The sequence below is a fragment of the Galeopterus variegatus genome, unplaced genomic scaffold, assembly GCF_000696425.1.
Source record: "Galeopterus variegatus unplaced genomic scaffold, G_variegatus-3.0.2 Scaffold1543, whole genome shotgun sequence".
Taxonomy (NCBI): domain Eukaryota; kingdom Metazoa; phylum Chordata; class Mammalia; order Dermoptera; family Cynocephalidae; genus Galeopterus; species Galeopterus variegatus.
The window spans coordinates 160,009-182,320 of record NW_007727654.1 but is presented as its reverse complement, the minus strand read 5'-3'; the positions used below and the strand labels follow the sequence as shown (position 1 = coordinate 182,320).

At 43.5% G+C, this 22,312-nt stretch overlaps 1 protein-coding gene across 1 annotated transcript in view; it reads right to left on the bottom strand.

Annotated features, from left to right (window-relative positions):
- Window positions 1–2,831: 2,831 nt before the first annotated feature.
- NWD1 (NACHT and WD repeat domain containing 1) overlaps window positions 2,832–22,312 on the bottom strand; it is a 76,659-nt gene continuing 57,178 nt past the window's right edge. The window contains exons 14-19 of the mRNA XM_008577573.1: window positions 20,380–20,470; window positions 14,739–14,893; window positions 10,744–11,020; window positions 8,436–8,986; window positions 5,986–6,091; window positions 2,832–3,899 (exon numbers count right to left, since the gene is read on the bottom strand). Coding sequence (XP_008575795.1) covers window positions 3,598–3,899; window positions 5,986–6,091; window positions 8,436–8,986; window positions 10,744–11,020; window positions 14,739–14,893; window positions 20,380–20,470 — 1,482 coding nt within the window. The 3' untranslated portion in view covers window positions 2,832–3,597. The remainder of the gene's footprint in view (window positions 3,900–5,985; window positions 6,092–8,435; window positions 8,987–10,743; window positions 11,021–14,738; window positions 14,894–20,379; window positions 20,471–22,312) is intronic.

The window sequence follows — 22,312 nt, the reverse complement described above, 5'->3', positions numbered from 1 at the left end:
GTTGGCACCTAAAACTGCCTGGGCTTTATGAAAATTTTTGAAGACACTGTTTTTCTTAGCATGCATTTCTCTGAGTTCCCTCTTTTGCCGTGATTACTTGATATTTTGAACCTTGGTTGTGGGGCAGGATGACATAATTTACATATGTGTAGAGCTGTTTTTCAGACCCTGAGAAACCAAGGAAGATATCAATAAAGCTATGCTGATTCCACCCCAAAGCAAATCAAAATCCTGCAGGACCCTAAGATAACATCAAGGATGAGAACAGAAGCCAGATGGAGCCTTAGTGAGATTTTGCATCTGGCTCCTTACACAGAGCCACCACAGCACACATCCCCCTCCCTCCTGCTTTTCACTTCCTGTGTCTTACCCCATAAAAACCATTGGTGAACTTGAGAATAGGAGATGGGTGAGGCTGCCATCCCCTTCAGGTTACTGGTCCTGAGTAAAGCTGCCTTCCCTTTTCACCAACATTTGACTTTGGCGTTTGTTTCTGTATTGCAGCAGGCAGCCAGACTTGGTTTTGATAACAAGGTGTCTTGATGTCACGAGGCCCAGGATTAGGGTAGACAGGGTGCAGGGTCAGACCCTACCTTTATATAAAATGTTGATATTTTGTTCATCATTCATTTTAAAATTCATTTTTAAAAAATACAATAATAAAATATGATTTGTCTTGATGGCTGAGTTTTTTAGCACCCCTTAAATTTTGTGCCTTACATGAGTGCCTCACCTGCCTGATCCTCATCCTGGCCCTCACTTTAAAACGGTTTAGCAGGGGACTGACAGCAATTGGGCAATTGTTAAATCTCAGCGGTGTGATTATGGTCCTCATATTGCAATTTTGCTGTAGGTTTGAACATTTTCATAAAGGAAAAAGTTGAGATAAGGAAGTAAACAAAAAGCCTCTAGAATTTAACCTAAATTCATTCCTGATGCAACTAAAGGGGATTTATATTCCAATTGTCTTGGAGTAGTCCAGTTTATTTCAGTTGTCCAGGAGTAATTGTTAAAAATGTCCTCTTTTCTCTCAGAAAGTGTCCCAATTTGGATAATATGTGGGGATTTTTGTTGTTGTTTGTTTGTTTGCTTTTTGGCAGCTGGCCAGTATGGGAATCCGAACCCCTGACCATGCTCTAACTAACTGAGCTAAGCAGCCAGCCCTGGATGATATGTTATATGATCATGTTTATCTGTAAGACAGAAAGGTGATGATGGAAATAACCATGATGTCATCCTGGCTGTGCCATGGCTGGGAGACCCTAGGCAAGCCACTCTTCTGCAAAGCACAGTGACTGTCAAACATTCATAGCCACCAAACTCTTTCTTGAATAATAACTCACAGCAAAATCCTCCAATACAAGCAACAATTTGCAGTAGCATTTTATTAGTAAAAATTTGTTTCCCATGTTCAAATTAGTATTTATACAAAGCAATTGATTTCACTGAGGCTGTTGAAATGGACACAGAAATTTCCAACCAAACGTTGTAGATGAAATCTTACTGTCAGAATATCCACTTCATTTCTGCATTGGGTAAACCCCTGATTCACAGAAAAATGGTGGCAAAGAGTAGCTATTTTTTTCAGGGGCTCTCCTTGCAATCTAAATAGGTTCTTCATTTAATGGAGATAACAGGGGAATCCTAAATTAGTAATCCCCAACACCTTAAAAGCTGCTGCCCAAAGCACCTGAGCATTCATTTTTAAAGTACAGTCTCAAATTTTTTTTTTTTTTTAAAAGATGACCGGTAAGGGGATCTTAACCCTTGACTTGGTGTTGTCAGCACCACGCTCAGGCAGTGAGCAAACCGGCCATCCCTATATGGGATCCGAACCCGTGGCCTTGGTGTTATCAGCACCGCACTCCACCGAGTGAGCCACAGGCCGGCCCCTCAAATATTTTTTAAAAAGTGGAATTTGACACTAACATTTGCAGAACTGCCAAAGCCCACCTGGTTTGGGAAATGAATGAATGAAATAGTCAGTAGGGTTTCATCTAGCTCAAAAACCTGTTTCTAAGGTTGCTTTTTCTGAAACTCCATCTGGAATTCAGTGGAGGAGAGAAGAAATAGCACCTTGAAGATTTGGATTCTCCTACCATTATAGCAAAAGCCCCAGAAGCAAGTGGGGCTTTTAGAAGGCTGTGGGCAAAGAAGAAAGATCCATTTATGTAGAATGGAAACAGTTTGTTTGACTGTTGAACTTGCACAAGGCAGATGGTCCAAAAGTGAAGCATAGAGATATCAACGGCTCTTCCTGTCTGCTTCTGAAAGCCTCCAGTTTTTGAGATTATGAAAAAGCATCTTTACACTAAAAATTTGGGAGCCAAGGAGTAAGGATAGAACTGTAGCATGTTTATTGTTTTAATGCCAGCTCGAGTCATGAGGTCAGTTCATGAACTAAAGACACATGGGCCAAAAGTGCCTATAGATAAAAGTTTAAGCCAATCGCCAATTTTTAAAAATGGGAATATTTTGCATAAAACTTCAGGTCTCTGGATTTGCTTATCATGACAGGAAGATCTGACAACATGGGACTGTGTTGTCATGGTGATTCTGGGCTAGTCAGGATGCCTGTGCCCACCCTAGACACAACATATGCCCTCCACATGTCGACAGTCTCCATTGCTCCTTGTTGCTCATACAGGTGCATGGAAATCATCTAGAATGTTCGCTAGCCCCTGTGAGCACTTAAGCATGCCATTAACATCTGTTAACACAGAAAGAACCATTGACATCTCTATGCTTCACTTTTGGACCATATGCCTTGTGCAAGGTCAACAGTCAAACTGTTTCCATTCTACGTAAATGGATCTTTCTTCTTTGCCCATCTATACCTGTGGAATAGATGGATGTGCTTCAGAGACTAAAATTGGAGTGAGGTGGTCCAGCAAGGATTGGAACAAAAGGCTCCTGGCTCTCAGAGCTCTTGCACCTTACACTTGTAACCTGGAGCAAATCACAGCTACCTCTGCAAGGCTCAGTTTCCTCATTTGTAATATGGGCACAGAAACTCCTGCCCTTCCTAAAGTATGTGCTGTGATGAGGATCAGATGACAGTAGCTGGTGCTTTTTTAATAGACTGTAAAGCCCTGTGGTCCATATCAGTGGTTTGGTCTGTCTCACGTTCATCCATCACCCCTTCACCTGGTACCAGCACCCCATTTTCCCTCTCAGAAATACCCTCTTCTATTCTCGGCCCACATGGTTGGGTGGTATTATCTCCAACCTCAGCCCCAATGATGGGCACTGGGTCAGGCCAGACAATCAGAGATAATGATTGGTTCAGGGATGGATGCTTGAGCCAATTGGGACAGATAGAGTTGGGGGCTAAGACTGGCTACAACTGTTAGGAAAAGGAAGCTCTCTTTTTCACTGAACTTGGGGATGGCAGCATAATGGCCACCATGTTGCTAACCTGGGGATGGCAGGTCTAAGAATGGAACCAACAAGGAGGAAAGAAGAATAGAAAGATGGGAAGAGGCAAGGTCCAGGTCACATAATGAGTTCTTACGTCCAAAGCAAGTGCATTCTCTTTGCTTCAACCAGATTAAACATGGCTAACTCACTGGCACCCCATGCCCCCATGGGGGTTTTCTACACTATAAGGCAGATTTGTGAGTGTTTGTTTGATTTGCGTTCATTTCCCTGGGAACTCTCCAATCCCGGGTCCTGGGGTGTTCCTGTGGCTGCAGCCAGCTCTTCTCTCTGCCTGGATTTGACCATCCACACTGCCTTCTTGAAGTTCTTGAGAGGGTCCTGCTGTGAGGCTCTTGACGAAGGGCACTGGAATCGCTCTCGGATGAGATAACCATGTCTGGTGGGGGCAATGAAGCCATTGGAGGTTGGGATGATTCTGTTTACCACAGCATGGACAAACTGGACAGCGAGCAGGGTGCCTGGGGGGTGGGGAGGTGAAGGGCAGGACTGAAATGAGAAAAGTGGGGTGCAGAGGTCCAATCCTACATATTCTAGAGTTGGCTGCACAGGGTCAAATTCCTGCTATGCCCTTTACTAGCTTAAGCATGACACATAACCTCTGAGTACCTCTTGCTTCATCTGCAAAATGGGAATGATAACAGAACCTACCTGTTCGGGGGAATTTTAAAGATTTAAATACATAATGCATGACAGGTGCTTATTATAGATTTTTGTCCCAGACTGAGCTCAGTAAATATCATTATTATTGGAGGAGAAGCAGGAAGAGAGGTTGTGAACATGCCAAGGATGGGCTTTTAAGGCCACAATCCTCAGAGCTCAGCTTCTGAGCCATTTGTGACTTTTTGCCAGGTATCTCTGCTGCAGCGTGTTAGACTAAAATGTATTCAACTACAGTGTATTAGATTACAGTGTATGTAACTACAAAGTACTAGATTACAGTGTATTTGACTACAATGCATTAGGCTCTACTTGATATTTATTCAATCACTTACTTGCTTTGTGATCTTGGACAAGTGTCCTAACCTCTCCAGACCTCAGCTTCTTCACTTGTTGAACAAGAATAACAATTATACCTACCCCCTACTAGTGTCATAAGGGTTCAAAGAGGTAATACATGTTGACAGTCTTCTCAATAAGAGATAGTGTAAGAAAGTGACAAAGATGAGCACTGGAATCAGGCAGACCAGCTTCAAATTGCAGCCTACCATGTCCTCACTTATTGATGGGAGTTCTCACTTATTGGGTGGGAGCTAAAAATTAATAAATAAATTCACACACACACACACACACACACACACACACACACACACACAAAAAAAAAACTGGGAGGGTGGGGGGAAGAAGATATAACAACTACAATTACTTGAAGTTGATACGACAAGCAAACAGAAAGGACATTGTTGGGTGGGAGGGAGGAGAGGGAGGAGGGAGGGAGGTTTTGGTAAGGGGCAACAATAATCAACCACAATGTATATCGACAAAATAAAATTTAAAAAAAAATAATAAAATAAAGGAAAAAAAGAAATGAAAAAAAAAAAAAGTTCAACATAAAAAAAAAAATTGCAGCCTACCAGTTACTCACTGTGTGACCTTGAGCAAGTCACACATTCTCTCAGAGCTTCAGTTTTTGCTCTGTAAAATGGGGGTGACCTTTGAAACAATCGAATGACTTGAGGACAGTACTCAGTACATGATAAATGTTAACTTTTGCTAATGTGACCTTCACATAACATTGAACAGACCAAAAGACATGGGGTTTTCAAAGTGATCAGTCTGAAAACAGGATGCTCCTAACATTTCTAGGGCCTGGGGCAAGAAAACAAATCAAGGCCCACATTCTGTAAGACACAATATATAAACATCACAATACATTCTATAAATTAATAAAATACACTCTATCCTCCTACATTGATGAAAGTACCTTCACAACCACCTGGAAGGCCAGGTTCAGAGTGAGAATTCTTGGGCTCTTCAGAGTTCAGTGCTGGAATGTAGTCAGTCCCCCACTGTTTGTGGCTTGGCCCCTTTCTCTTCCCACTCTTTCCAGCTCCATCCTACACCTTGAGGGGCCTCACACATATGCATGTGCTATGGGTTAAAAGTGTCCCCCAAAAGTTCATGTATTGGAAACTTAACCCCCATTGTAACAATGTAAAGAGGGTGGGAAATCCTATTATGGTAATTGAAAAGTGGGGCCTTTAAGAGGAGATTAGATTGTGAGACTGTGCCCTGGTGAATGGTTTGATCCATTCATGGAGTAATGGGCATGGTTCTGATGGCTTTAAAAGGAGAGCAAGTGAGGAGGTTAGCCTATGCTTGTCCTAAAGAGGACCCAAGGCCATGTGGGGAGAGTGTTCTGAAGTTCCAGACCCTGAGTCTAGGAAAGGGGTCATGGGCCAACACCCTTGACCTGCAGACACCTCCCTACACTAAGAGACCAGATATGGGAGGCCAGAGTGGGGTCCTTTAATACCCAGGACCCAGGACAAGGCCCTTTCTTTCCAGATCAAAGCTCAGTCCTGCCCTGAAAGCAAAATGACTCACCATCCAGCACACTCCAGACAATTATGGAACGATCCTTCAAGCCCACGTACACATATTTGTCATCCTTGGAGAAGCAAGCACATTGGACCCCTCTGCAGTAAGAACTCTGTTGAAACAGACAATATGATCCTGATTCCAAGTGGAAGGACACCCAGAAGACCAACCCCAAGGAGCCAGGTTCTGAGGCAACCCACAGGGGATGGGTCAAATGAATACCTGGAGAGATGGGTAGCATAGCTATTCCCAGGATCAAGGCACATCTCCGTAGAGATTGGATTGAAAGGAATAGAGACATTTTGCATTGGAGAGTGAGAAGTATAGGGTTCAATTTCTTAAATGCCCTTGATTATACAAATGTTAGCTATAATTATATTTAATTAAACTTAAATAAACTGAATTTAACTTAAATATAATTATATTTAATTAAAAGCTATGTGCTAAATGCAATATAGATCCAGCATCCTGATTACATCCTAGTACAGAAAAAGGGAATTAGTTGAAACACTAGTAAGATATCAATAAAGTCAACAGTTTTTAGTTCCTAGTATTGTTCCCATGTTAATTTCTTAGTTTTGACTTAGGTACACTAGTTACACACAATGTTAACATTAGGGGAATTGGATAAAAAAGGCTAGATGGAAACTCTTCATACTATCTTTGCAACTTTTCTGTAAATCTAAAATCATTCCAAAATTAAGTTTACTCAAAAAAAAAAAAAGAAAGAAAGAAAGATAGAAAGCTGTGTGTATTTAACTGCTGTGGTGAAATTTCTCATCTCAACAGGGCAAAAGATGACTTACATCCCAGTCTCATAGTGGCCTCATAAAAATAAGTAAGTCGGGTGAGACCAGGGTCTTTTAAGATGAAACTACACATACTCCGCTCTCTTAATTACAAAATTGTCTATGTTAATTATCAATTTTTACATCTTGCAACATAAGCTATGCCCTTAGCTCCCCATCTGAAAAATTGGAATAATAACCACTTTACAAAACTGTTGAGAGAATTAAATCATATAATGATATATATATATATGTATGTATATATGTACAGTCGGCCCTGTGTATTTGCAGGTTCTACATCCACGGATTTAACGAACCACAGATTAAAAACATTTGGGGAAAAAAACAATAAAAAGTAACAATACTACAATAAAAAAAATACAGCATAGCAACTATTTACATAGCATCTACACTGTATTAGGCATTATAAGTAATCTAGAGATTATTTAAAGTATACGGGAGGATGTGCATAGGTTATATGCAAATACTATGCCGTTTACATAAAAGACTTGAGCATCGTGGATTTTGGTATCTGCAGGAGGTGCTGGAACCAACTTCCCACAGATACCGAGGGACTACTGTATACGAGGGGTCTTCAAAAACTTTACGGAAAGATTTGTATTATCTTTTAATTCTATTTTTCCACAGACTTCTTGAAGTGCCCTGGTGTAAATTATAATGTATAAATATGTACATAAATGTATAACATATGAATATATAAATAAATAATATGTAATAAACTCTGAAGAATAATATTGACACAAAATGATAAAGTATCCATATGAGAGGACTCTAAGACACTTTGTATATAAAGGGCTTGTCATTTTCCTTCCTCAGAGCCTTCGCAGCTGCTGTTCCTTCTGACTAGAATGCTGTTCCACCAGATTTACATGGTGCTCCTAAACAGTAGCCCTTGCCACTCTCTACCCCCCTTATTTCTCTGTATTTGTTTCTGAAGCCCTTATTACTCCCAGCTCATCATGTATTTGCTGCTTTATTTTATTTCACCGTTACTGAGCACTGAGGAAAGGTCAGGGGCTCTCCCAGGGACAGAGAACACAAAAAAATCCTGCCCCCCCGGAGCTCACTGTGTCCCCCCCCCCCACGAGAAAGTGGATCCACGACATGGTCTGCCCTGGTCGCAGCCGCTTCCCCAGTGCTAGAAAGGGGCCTGGCAGAGGTTGTGCGGTAGGTATCAGTTGAATGATAGAATGGCACGGTACTGGAATTGGAGTGAGGAGAGTGAGGTAGGGTTGTGCCAGTGCAGGATTTGATCCTGTCTTTATCTATCATGTGGAAATTTTGCACCTTGTGGATTTTGGGCACTCATTCTGTGCTTTTTAAAAATATATATTGCGGGCTGGCCAGTTAGCTCAGTTGGTTAGAGTGAGGTGTTATAACACTAAGGTCAAGTTCAAGGGTTTGGATCCCCATACTGGCCAGCCACCTTCCACCCCCCCAAAATGTATATATGTATGGCATTAATGTCTTATTTCTCTTGGTGGTTGAGTTTTTTGGCACCCCCTTAACCTTGGCCCCTAAGGCTAGTGCCTCCCTTGCCTGACCTAGTGCCAATCCTGGTCGATGGCACATGATGTGCACTTAATAAATGACAACTGTTTTCTAAAGCCAGGAACATGCATGAACGAGGTGGGGCAGACCACGCACCGTGTACTTCATCTCAAATTTCCACTTGCATGCCTGCAGGTCCCAGAGACACAGCAGGGCTTCCTCGGACCCGCTGACTGCCAGCTGCTCCCTGTGGCTGACCTCCACGCAAGTGACTCGGCTCCCATGGGCCTCCAAAGGGAACACTTTTGAATTCGCACACTCGTAAAGAAAGACGTCGCCGTTGGTCATGCCGTAGACCACACGGTAGTCGGTCAGAACGGCCACGCTGGAGATTGTCTCAGGCAGTTGGGTATAAAAGGTGTACGTGGGCCCATCAATGACTGGACAGGGGTCCCCAGGGCCGATGTCCAGCACCAGGATGATGTTGTCATAGGCGATGGCCAGACGGTCCTCGCTCTTGCTTAAAGACATGCAGTTGATGGCTTTCCGGGCCTCGGGAGGGGGGATGCACATCACATCCTGCCTGGAATTCAGGGGGAACACAAGGACGATCCCTGAAATCAGGCCGGTGAAAAGCAGCTTGGCCTGCTCGGCAACCTCCAGACACCTGACTTCATTGGACGTGTCCAGGGAGTCTTGTTCCTCACCTGCCAGGGGAGAAAACCACACCAAGAATGGATCATAGAGATACCGGTTCCCTGGTTTTTAAGGATTTTAAAACACTTTCAATCACCCATAGTCCTAATCTTGGGCACTGATAGTTTCCCTGATTCCATTTCTGATCTCCCACAATCTGGGGCTTTTTGTTTGCTGGTTTGTTTGTTTGTCTGTTTGTTTTGCAGCTGGCTGGTACAGGGGTCCAAACCCTTCACCTTTGTGTTATCAGCACCACGCTCTAACCAACTGAGCTAACCAGCCAGCCAATCTGAGCTTTTTACAATGAAAATCATGTCATCTCAACCCTCTCAAGGCTTCCTGTGACCCTCAGAACATAATGCAAACTCCTTTCCACAGTCTTAGAGGCTTTACATGACCTCTCAGACCTCATCCCAAACTTTTCCTTCACAAACTTCTGAAAAGGGCCACTCTCCATTTCCTCGTGTCCTGCTTTGCTCCCCAAGTAGCAGACAAGCACCTCAAGAATAGTGACCTTGTCTGTCTTGCTTATAACCCCCCGAGCCCAGCCTAGCCAGTTGGCACTCAAAACATGTTTGCCAAATCAGTGAATGAATGAACTTGGGAATGAACTTGAGAATCAGAATTCTTTTTGCATGTCCCCAATCCCAGTGGGGACTATAGCAGGTGCTGCTGGTGACATGCTCAGACCCGCTTCACCAGCCAGTTCTAAATGTTTGTGTCCCCCACCCCCTGAATTCATATATTGAAACCTCGTCCCCAGGGTGATGGTACTATGAGATGGGCCTTTGGGAGGTGGTTAGGGCATGAGAGTGGAGCCCTCGTGAGTGGGATTAGTGCCCTTATAAAAGGGACCCCAGAGAGCTCCCTCACTCCTTCTGCCATGTAAGGATGCAGCAAGAAGACACTAGGTGTGAGCCAGGAAGCAGGTCCTCACCAGACGCCCACTCTGCTGGTGCCTTGATCTTGGACTTCTGGTCTCCAGAACTGTGAGCAATAAATTTCTGTTGTTTCTAAGTCACCCAGTCAATGGTATTCTGTTGTAGCAGCCCAGATGCACGAATATAGTGGTGCAATGCACCCTCCAGGGCTCCCCACAGGACAAGGCTGATGGGGGCTGCAGCTGAGTCCTCCCCCTGTTTGTTTCCCTCACTCTCTCTCAGGGTTCTCCTGGAAACACCCCCGAATACTTGTGCAAATATCCTCATCAGAGGACCAGCTTCTAGGATACTGAACTAAAACAGGAATTGACAAGCAGATTATCAATTGCCTTATGTTGGAAACAGACAAAATCAAGTCCTGTTTCTGATTAGCCACTTTCAACTTGGCTGGAGTTATGGGGGTGTTATGGACTGAATGATTGTGTCCCCCCCACCCCCTGCCAAATTCCTATGTTGAAATCTTTGCCACCAATGGCCTGGTATCAGGAGGTGGGGCCTTTTGGAGGTGATTAGGTCATGAGGGTGCAGCACTCATGAATGGGATAGTGCCCTTTGTAAGAAGAGACACAAAAAGCTTATTCTGTCTCTCTGCCATGTGAGGACATAGAGAGAATGCAGCCACTTGCAAACTAGGAAGCAGGCCCTCACCAGACACTGGATTTGCTGGCACCTTGATCTTGGACTTCCTAGACTCCAGAACTGTGAGAAGTAAATGTCTGTTGCTTAAGCCACCCAGTCTGTGGTAATTTGTCATGGCATGCCGAATTAAGAAAGACTGGGTTTTCTATTCTTACCCACGTAAGTGATCATACTTATATCTTACAAACCTTCTGCCAAGTCCCAAATGGTGACTTTGTTTCTGTCTCCAATTTTGGGGAAGTAGACGTAGCTTCCGTTGTGGGACACTGCTGTGAGGCCGGTGCGGTCCAGAAAAGGAGCAGAGGCCGAGGGCTTCTGAATTTTGCTGAGATCCCAGATTTTGAAAGATGAGGACTGCTGGGAAGCAGAAGCCACCAAAGCCCCACCCCGGGCCAGCAGGTTCACAGGTGCCCCGATGCCTTCCAGCATGCCCACCAGGCTCCCCTGCTCTGACAGACTCCACACCTGAGGATAGAGAACAGAAGGGCAGATCTGACCTCTTCCTGATACAACTGTAGCTCAGAAATATGCTTAAGCCCATTCATCCACTTAAGGTGAATTTTTAGGCTGTCGTTTAAGGGTCTTTACATATCCTCACCTCCTTAAACTTCCCCATACCTCACGAGTCAGCAACAAAAGCAGTTCCCAAAGTGTGTCTCAGGGAACCCCTGGAGGGTACCCCAGGTCCTTTCAGAGAGTCTGCAAGGTCAAAACTATTTTCATAATAATTTGAAGATATTATTTGCCTTTATAACTCTCCTCTCATGAGTAAGCAGTGGAGTTTTCCAGAAGCTCTATGACACGTGATATCAGAACAAATATGAGAATACAGAATCAAATATGAGAATCCAGCTGTCTTCTAATAAGCCAGACATTAAGGAGATTTGCAAAAATGTGAAATGATGCCACCCTTCTCATGAATTTTTTTGGTTTTTGGTTTCAGGAACTATAATTATTTTTCATAAAAACATTATGTAAACATGTCATGTTAATGCATTCATGGATGCTTACTTTTGAGTTGTCTTCTTTTTCATTTTTAATATGGTAAATATCAATAGATACTAAATGCAGTGAGATCCTGGAATCAAGAAAGGACATTTTTTTTGATTTCTGAACCAAAAAAGCTTTGTTCATGGTGAAACCTGAACAGAGTCTGCAGATCAGTTAATGTACTGTTCCCATGTTCATGTCCTGGTTTTGATAAATGTATCAAGGTAATTTGGGATGTTAACATAGGATATATGGGCACTCTCTGTGCTCTCTTTGCAGCTTTTCTGTAAATCTAAAATTATTCCAAAGGAAATCATATGCTAATATATATATTAAATAGATATAACCTACACACACAAACTCTCTCTGGGGTCGTCAATAATCTTTAAAAATGTATTGAGGATACAGAACAGTATGACTTTTTTTTTTTTCTTTTCCTTTTTGTCTTTTTTACTGACCAGTAACGGGATCGCAACCCTCGGTGTCGTGCCCGTACCGGGGACCAGCAACGGGATCGCAACCCTTGGTGTTGCGCCCGCACCGTGCTCAGCCAGTGAGCGGGAACCGGTCTCCACATGGGATCCGAACCCTCGGCAGGAGCGCCGCTGCGCTCCCAAGTGGTGCACTCTCCAGTGCGCCACCAGGCCGGCCCAGAACAGTATGACTTTAATCTCATACCATTTTTTTTTTTTCCTTTTTGTCTTTTTTTACTGACCGGTAACAGGATCACAACCCTCGGTGTCGTGCCCGTACCGGGGACCAGCAACGGGATCGCAACCCTTGGTGTTGCGCCCGCACCGTGCTCAGCCAGTGAGCGGGAACCGGTCTCCACATGGGATCCGAACCCTCGGCAGGAGCGCCGCTGCGCTCCCAAGTGGTGCACTCTCCAGTGCGCCACCAGGCCGGCCCAGAACAGTATGACTTTAATCTCATACCATATACAACTCAAAATGGATTAAAGACTTAAACATAAGACCTGAAACTGTAAAATACTAGAAGAAAACATAAGGGAAAAGCTCCATTGGTCCGGACAATGACTTTTTGCATCTGACCCTGAAAGCATGGGCGACAAAAGCAAAAATAGAAAAACAGGATTATGTCAAACTAAAAAGCTTCTGCACAGCAAAGGAAACAATCAACAGAGCAAAGAGACAACCTGCAGAGTGGGAGAAAATACAGTCAACCCTCCTTATCCATGGGTTCCATATTCATGGATTCAACCAATCACAGATCAAAAATATTTGGGAAAAAAAAACACCATAAAAATAACAATACAACAGTAAAACAACCAAACCAAACCAAACAAACAAAAAAAAACCCAATATAAAAACAATACAGTTAACAATTATTTACATAGCATTTACATTGTATTGGATATTACAAGCAATCTAGAGATGACTTAAAGTACAGGGGAGGATGTGGGTAAGTTACATGCAAATACCATGCAATTTTATACAAGGGACTTGAGCATCTGTGGATTTTGGTATCTGTGGAGACTTCTGGAACCAATTTCCCATGGATACCAAGACACAATTGTATTCGCAGACTGAACATCTCACAAAAGGTTAATGTCCAAAATATACAAGGAAATCAAACAACTCAATAGCAAGAAAACTACCTGATTAAAAAATGGGTAAGGGATTTGAATAGACATTTGTCAAAAGAAGACATGCAAATGGCCAACAGGTATGTGAAAAAAACGCTCAGCATCACTCATCATCAGGGAAATGCAAATGAAAACCACATAGAGATAACACCTTAAACCTGTTCAGATGACTATTACCAAAAAGTGGAAAGATAACAGGTGTTGGTGAGAAAAGGAAATCGTTGTACTCTGTTGTTGGGAGAGTAAGATAGATTAGTGCGGGCATTGTAGAAAACAGTATGAAAGTTCCTCAACAAATTAAAAGTAGAACTACCATAGGACCCAGCAATCCCCCTTCTGGGGATATACCCAAAGGAAATGAAATCATCATGTCAAAGGGATACCTGCACTCCCATGTTCATCGTAGCTCTATTTCCAACAGCCAAGATATGGAATCAACCTAAGTGTCCCCCAGTGGATGACTGGATAAAAAAAATGCAGTGTATATACACAATGGAATACTATTCAGCCCTAAAAAAGTATGAAATTCTGCCATTTGGTATGACGTGGATGAACCAGAAAGACATTATATTACGTGAAATAAACCAGGCACAGAAAGACAAATACTGCATGTGGAATCTAAAAAAGCTGAACTTGCAGAAGTGAATGGTGGTTACCAGAGGGATGGGATTTGGAAGGGGGTGGGGAGATTTGGGTCAAAGGATACAAAATTACAGTTTGGAGGAATAAGTTCAAGAGATCTATAGTATGGGGGCTGGCAGGTTAGCTAAGCTGGTTAGAGCACAGTGTTATAACACCAAGGTCAAGGGTTCCGATCCCCGTGCTGCCCAGCCACGGGAAAAAAAAAGAGAGAGAGAGATCTATGGCACGGCATGGTGACTCTAGTTAATAATTATGCATTGTGTATTTGAAAATCTCTGAGTAGATTGTAAGTGTTCTCACCACCAGAAACTAAGTATGTGAGAAAATGCATATGTTAATGAGCTAGATTTAGCTGTTCCAGAATATACACCTATTTCAAAACATCATGTTATACACCATACACATATACATTTTTTGTTTGTCAAATTGTTAAAAAGCTGCAAAGAAACAGCTCATAAAAAGGGAAGAAAGACATGTGAAGAGGTACTGAGACTAAACCATTGGAGAACTGATACTTTATCACATTTTTCTCACCAGTTTCGACAACTTTGAACTCCTCCCGCCCAACCCTGCTCCACTCTGCAGGCCAAAATCCTGCCGGTTTTTCAGGTTCAGTTGGCTACCTCCTTCACTGAACATTTTATTTTATTTTATTTTATTTTATTTTATTTTATTGGCGGCTGTCCAGTACAGGGATCCGAACCCTTGACCTTGGTGTTACCAGCACCACACTCTAACCAAGTGAGCTAACTGGCCAGCCCATTCATTGAATATTTTAGTAATTCCCACTCGGGTCTATTGTTGGGGCTCAGGAGACTCCCCCGTATGACCTGTTCTATTCTGTCTGCATTCATTTTTGTGGGTTTCTGTATTTTGCAGCCAAAAGATCCCTGAAGAATCACACTTTCTATTCCAGAGGCAGAGAGGTCCTGGCTGTCCCCTCACCTGAATGAAAGCGTCACGGGACCCAGTGACGATCAGATTGTTCTCGGGACCAAACACGGCCGTCTCTACTGTGTCCTCGTGCTGCAGATCGGTGGCCATGAATCGATGAAAGCCCTGCGAATCGGCCAAGAATATCCGCACGGATCTTCCGAAGCCTGAAACAGCAGGGACTGGGGTTATGCATCTCGTGCCTGGAGGAGCTGGAGAATCATTCATTCAATCAACAAAGGTTTTTTGGAGCACCTTCTATGTGCCCGGAGAAGGGATACAGGGACGAAGAAGGTGGACGCGGTCCTCATCCTCACGTAGCTGACAGGTGGAGGGGGGGTTGATAATCAATGGTAATCAATTGTCTTAAGGAAACCTGTAAAGTTACTGATTATCACAAGACTATGAGTTTCCAGGGGGCAGGGACTGCCTGTTTAGGCTCCTTATGGTATCTTAGAAGCCACAAAGCTTGGCACAGAGTAGTCCCTCGATAAATACAATGGAAGGGAGTGAGGGAAGGAAGGAAGGCTGTTCTAGCAGCCCCAGGACATTTGAACTGGTTTTAGAGGGATGAGGAGGTGGCAGCTGCTGGAAAGGTGGAAACAACCTGGGACGACCAGGAAGTAGGAAAGGCCTGGGCATGTCTGAGGAGCAGCAAGGAGGCCCATGTGGCTGGAGGGGAGTGAAGGAGGGGGAGACAGACGGAGAGACAGGCAGACTGAGGGAAAATAAAACCCACAAAGAAACAAAAACACAAAAGAAAACCAAGACTCCCAGTTAAATCTGAATGTCAGATAAATAATGCACTTTTATTAGTATAAGTATATCCCTAATAATTGCATGGGGTGTACTTATCCTACATACTTGATTTGTTGTTGATTTGCAATGCACATTTCACTGAGGCTCCTGTATTTTTCCTGGCAACCCTACCCAAGGGGACTTGCTCACTTGTGTTCCAAATATGGTCTGGGTGATGTTTTTTGGGAGGACCCCCGAGCAGAGCAGGGAGGTGGGCAAAGGCCAGATTATGCAGGGTCTCCAAGGCCCCATCTGGGAGACAAATCAGGCCTCTTCTGCTCAGCGAGTGAGTGCACCATGGGGTACACCCCTGCAGCTAGCAGAGAGCCAGCTGTTTATATGTATATGTTATATGCATATGTTTACGTTTATATGTATAAGCCTGTGTATATTTTTGTCTCCTCTGCATAGGAAGGAAGCCACCTTCTTCCTTCCTTTAGGAAAAGAGGTCTGTCCCTGGGTAACCCATTGAGTTGCCCATTTCCACTGGCACTGACAGTTCAGGTGCTGTGTGTGCTGGGTGAACATGGGCACCATGCAAGTGGGCACTCTGCACTTCCACAGGAATTACTGCTTACAAGATGTTCAGAAACAAAATATTATTGGTAAATAAACAGATCTTCTGATGCAGGGCAGCATCGCGTTTGAGGGTGGGGAGTCAAGCAAGACTCTGGGTTCAAATCCCAGCACCTCCACTTAGAGCTGTGTGGCCTCAGGCAAGTTATTTAACTTCTCTGTGCACAGTTTCCTCATCCATAAATGAGAACAACGAAAACATCTACCTTCCAAGGCTGTCGTTGGGGACTAAAGGAGTTGGCACTTGTAAATTGCTTAGGAAAGATTCTGACAAATTGTAAGCACCAAGTATTAGCCATTAATACAACAGTAACTTTCCTATTGAGGGCTTATGGTGTGAGCTTATGGGCTGGGCTATCTCAGTTTAGCCTCCTGACAACCTCTGGACTGTCAGGTCAGCTGGAAGCTGGGGACTGAAAGTCCATCTTACCGCCTTTCCACACCTTCTGTGGAACTGTTTTTATTGGATTGTACTTGGACGTGAAGGTCCCCCAGAAGAATGTTACGGAAAATGGTCTGATAAAATGCATCAAAATATTTACTGTTCAAGGGCATTTGCCTTACATTCTTGTGTAGTAAAAGATGAACTTGGCAGGCCTGGCTTGTCCACACACCGCACATTAAAGGTTTAGCCTTGATCTGCTCCTGAAAAGTGACCTCTAAGCCCTTGGGATGTCCTGCCTGATAAGGGTATCTTTATGTGCTGGGGGAGGGAGGGGGGGATTTGGGTCACACCAGATAGTAACAAAGTGATTTATGGTGGGAGCTTTCGGACATGCAGTATCAGCTTAACCTCTGGAAGGGTTGGAGACTACAGTCAACTGTGCAGACGGTCAGCCATGTCCTTGAGATTGACTCCCATCAAAAACCCTGGACACTGAGGTTCACTGTACCCCACTTGGCAGTACACCATGCATGTTGCCCCACATCATTGCTGGGAGAATTAAGAGCCATCCACATGACCATTCTGGGACAGAAGAACCTGAAGCTCAAACCTGGGGTCTCCTGGACTCTGCCCCATGCACCTCTTCTCTCTGCTGATTTAAATCTCTATCCTTTTGCTGCAATAAATTGTAACTGTAAGTATGAAAGCATTTGCTTTTTCTGAGTTCTGTGAGCGCTGGGGAATCACTGAACCTGAAGGTGGTCTCAGGGACCCCCACACTGCAATTCTACTTATGACCCTCAAAAGAAATCCTTGTCTGATCTCAGCTAAGTCAGGATACAACTCCCCAAGCAACAGATTGGCTCCCAAAACTGTGAATGGAGAAACTTCCCAGACTCCCTCTTTTCACTGGCTGCTGGAAAGAGGCACACGTGAAGCCCAACCATAACAAATTTCTAGGTCACTGAGGTCCTTGATGTCTTTGGCCTCTCCCCTGATTCTATTTTGTGCCTGTACCCGTTTTTCTTTCTTCTTTCATTCCTATTTCCTGTGCTGCATATTACACACACACAAACCACCAAAAATTCTTTTGGAAACAGGATAGAGGGTATATACCAATCAATCATTAATCAATCAGTCTAGGAAGATAAACATTTGTCTATAGACCTGCTCTGTCCAATAGGATCACCACCAGACACATGTGACTTTTAATGTGGTTGGTCTGAATTGAGATATTTTGTAAGTGTAAAATATACACCGGCTTTCAAAACTTAGTACATTAACAATAAAAAAGAATGTAAAATATCCCACTAATAATTTTTTTTTGGAAGGTGGCTGGTATGAGCATCCAAACCCTTGACCCTGGTGTTATAACACCGCACATAAACTGAGCTAACCAGCCAGCCTCCATCAATAATTTTTATATTGATTTCATCTTAAGTTTTGGGTGTATTGGGTTAAATAAGATAGATGAGTAACACAAATGCCAACTGTTTCTTTTTATCTTTTTAAATAGGATCACTAGGGGCCGAGCCCGTGGCGCACTTGGGAGAGTGCGGTGCTGGGAGCGCAGCAGCGCTCCCGCCGCAGGTTTGGATCCTATATAGGGATGACCAGTGCGCTCACGGTGCTCACTGTCTGAGCGCAGTGTGGCCGGTCTCAAAAAATAAATAAATAAATAAATAAATAGGATCACTAGAACATTCACAATTATAATTGTGGCTTGAATTATTAGACAGTGTTCGTCTAGTGTGTCTTTGACCCCTAGAAATAGTTTCATAAAAATCAGGTTGTAGAGGAACTATCTGTTGGTCACCTCCCCTGGGAAGTCCCCCCTGACTGCCCCAGAGTAAGGAAGGGAACCCATGACATGCTCCCATAGCCCCTAATTCTTGTCTTGTCATAACACCAACCATAATTTCTTACGGTGACCTGATTGTTCTTTCCTGCTAGGCTGGAGTTGTGTGCACTTGTTCCTCTATATGTAAAAAACATTCCTACCCCATCGTCTCACCCAGCCTCACTCTCACCAAGATTGTCCCACAGGGATAACGATTCCTATTTCAAAGATAATGAGCCCAAGTGCCCTGGGCTCTCCCGAGCCAGGGTGGTGGGGGACCTTGGGCCTTGGCCACACCCCCCTGACACCCGCAACCAGCCTAGTGGTGGCCACCGAGCTGCTTTAGGAAGTGCCCCAGGCTCTCCCAAGCTGGGGTGGTGGGGGGCCCGAGGGCCTCGGCCATGCCCCTTCAACATGTGCAACCAGCCCAGTGAAAACCACCAAGCTGCAGCAAGAAGGGCCCTGGGTTCCTGAGCTGGGGTGGTGTGGGGCGAGGGCTTTTGCCACCCCCCCAACATCTGCACCCAGCCCAGCAGTAACCAAGCCACTGCTGGAAGACCCCTGGTCTCCCCTATGGGAATGAGGGGGCTGCCACAGGCCTCAATCCCACCCTTCCTCCTTCCTCCTTCTTCCATCCCAATTCCTTCCCCTTTCCCCTCTCCCCCCTCAGCTGCTCCACAGCACCATCCTAGAATGTAAAAAATAATATTAATAGAATTAAATATTTTTTTAAAAATTCAAAAAACAAAAAACAAAAACAAAGATAATGAGTCCAAAGACCAGAAAGGTTAGGAGATTCCCCAGGAACAGAGGTTGGCAAATTACAGCCCATGAGCCCATGAGCTAAGAATAGTTTCCATATTTTCAAATGGTTGGAAAAAATCAAAGTAAGTTTAACATTTCATGACACGTGAAAATGATACGGAATGTGAATGTTGATGTCCATAAAATTTTATTGGACATGGACACACCCAGTTATTTAAAGAGTGCCCATGGTGACTTTCGTGCCATAATGGCAGAGTTGAGTTGGTGCAACAGAGACTGTCTTTTTTGAGCTCACAAACCCCAAAATATTTATTACTCAGCTCTTTACTGAAAAAAATTTGGTAGCCTCTGGCCTAGAACTCCTCTTTGTCCCTAAGTTCCATGTCTGTGCCCTTGTGTGACAGTCGTGTATTTTCAGGATACCGTATTGAAGGGGCTTCATTCCTGACCACCATTTGCTGTCCTGTCATAGAACTGAAAAAGATTTCAACTGGAAAAAATCTAGCTGAACACAGTTGTGTCTGACATTTTCTTCTGTTTTTGTTGAGGGGTTGTTTTATTTTTCCTTAACAAGTTATATCACTCAGCATATATCCTAAAACTCACATGCCACACTCCTCTCTGGGCTTCTTTTCCAGCCTCTCTTCCACTCCAATGCCTTGGAAAGGAGCACATAACCCAGGGTGTCACTAGTGAACTTACACATCACCTCATATTATTTGAACATTAGGACTCCAGAATATATAAGAATATGATAAATATAAGGTGAAAAATTAGTGTTGTTATGATACATTTTTAAACAAACAAGAGCAATGAAATAGGATTTCCTTGATTCAATATTGTATTATCGTGTCTTCTACAAAAATTATTTCAATTGAAGAGACCCTTCCAAGGGCTTTCCTGGCTCCTGAGTAAGCATCAGACAGATTCACTAGATTTTCTAGCATTAAAAACTATTTTACTGGAGTTCCTACAGATGATAATCTGCCTTAGAATTATGAAGCTTTCATGTGACAAAGAAAAACAACTCAAACAACAGAAATTCTGAACTTTCTTTTTCTTTTTTTTTTTTTCTTTTTTCGTGACCGGCAACGGATCGCAACCCTCAGTGTCGCGCCCGTACCTCGCTCAGCCAGTGAGCGGCCGGTCTGTATGTGGGATCCGAACCCTCGGCGGGAGTGCCGCCATGCTCCCAAGCGGCACATTGTAGCAGTGCACCACCAGGCCGGCCCTTCCAACCCAATCTTGACTCGCCTCCTCGACATTCCAAAATGAGAGCCAAACGCTACCTGCAGCAAGAAGGGACTCATCTTCAGAGACCACCAGGAACCCCACAGCATCTGGAAGCTTCTCCAACAATCTGTCTCCTTCAGAGGACACCTGTGTAGAGTCAAGAATGTCCATCAGGCATATCCACAGGGTTAAGGTCAAGAGCTTGGATTTGACCCAGGGCTCTGTCACTACCAGCTCTGCAACTCTAAGCAAGTTCCTTAACCCCCTAGCGCCTCAGTTTCCCCCCTCTTAAATGTGAGTTGATATCAGGACACCCTCGCAGGGCTAGCATGGGCTGAGAAGTGCATAGAGTCGTTCTCTAGCACATAGTCAGCCCTCCCAATGTGGTGGTTGTTATTATTGTTGTCGACATCACGGTTGTTGGAACCATTCGGGGACCCAAGCACACACATTCCAGCACACCTACTGCTATCTGGTGGGTGGAGGCCAGGGATGCTGCTAAACATCATAGAATGCACAGGACTGCCCCCACAGCAAAGAATGCTCCAACCCTAAATGTCAACAGTCTCAGGTCAAGAAGCCCTGCTCTTGGGGAGCCTAGCCATTAAGAGCACAGATTCTAGAGCCAGATTGCTTGAGTTCAAAATCACTCACCAGCTGTGTGACTTTGGGCAAATGACTTCCCCTCTCTGTGCCTCAGTTTACTCATCCATAACAGAGATAATGACAGCAGCTACATCTTAGTTAAATAAGTTATTTAACTAAGTTATTCAGGGTTAAATAAGTTCACAGATCGAAAGTCCTCAGAACAGTGAGCACTACATGAAATTTTGTTGCTATTTCCATGAAAATGCCTCTAGTCCAAGGGTTGGCAAACTTTTCCCATAAAGGTCCAGATAGTTTTTGGGTTTGCGATCCACATGGCCTCAACCCTGCCATTGTTACTCAAAAGCTGCCACAGACAACAAGTACAACGATGGGTGTGACTTTGTGCCAATAAAACTTTATTTATGGACATTGAAATTTGGATTTCATCGAATTGTCACTTGTCACAAAATATTCTTCTTTTGATGTTTATTCAACCATCTAAAATTATAAACATCATTCTCAGCTTGTGAGATTACAAAAAGAGGCAGTAGGCCATAGTTTGTCGACTCCTGCTCTAAATTGAGTTTTTAATAATGTCATCTTGCATGCTATGAAAGTTCCTAAATTTATTTAACCTCTTTCCCATGTATGAACATTTGAGATAATGTCAATGTTTTATTATCACAAAGAGATGCAGTAAATGTTATCATCGAGGCTGGTCTTTTAAGTGAGGGGTATGTTCCTGCAGACCTCAGACAACACAACGCATGAGGAGTTTCAGAGAGATCTTCCCCTGGGTCTGATAAGGAACAGTAGCAGGTATTTCTGCTCACCAGCTATAGTGCTGCCACCGCTGGCAGTAGCGTAAACACAGTCTACATTCACCTCTTCGCCCTGCCACCCGGCTGTGAGATCATGAGATGCTGGACACATTTTTAAATGTTTTTGCATTTTTATTATTTCAAATTTGCACATAAGACTGAATACTTTTACATTCTTATTTCAAATTTACCAAATTCAAATTCACAGAAAATGTAGCCACACTTTGTTTACATTTATGTGCACATGTACAATATTTAGGATAGATTTCTGCAACCGGATTTGCTGAGTTTGACGAGATTGTGCCTTTTTTGTCTTGCTAGACACAGCAAGATTGCTTTTCCAAAGAGCTTCCTCAATTTGTACCCCCATGAAGAAGATAAAATAGAGCCCAAGAAATAGATTTTCTTTTTAAAAAAATTTACTTCTTGTGTTCAATATAAGAGCTTCATTCCATGCGTCTTTCTAAACCAGATAATTCTTTTTTTTTTTATGAAGGAATATACATAATTTTATTTGGTTTATTTCTTTTTTTTTTTTCGTTAAATTTTTATTTTGTCAATATACAATGTATATGATTAT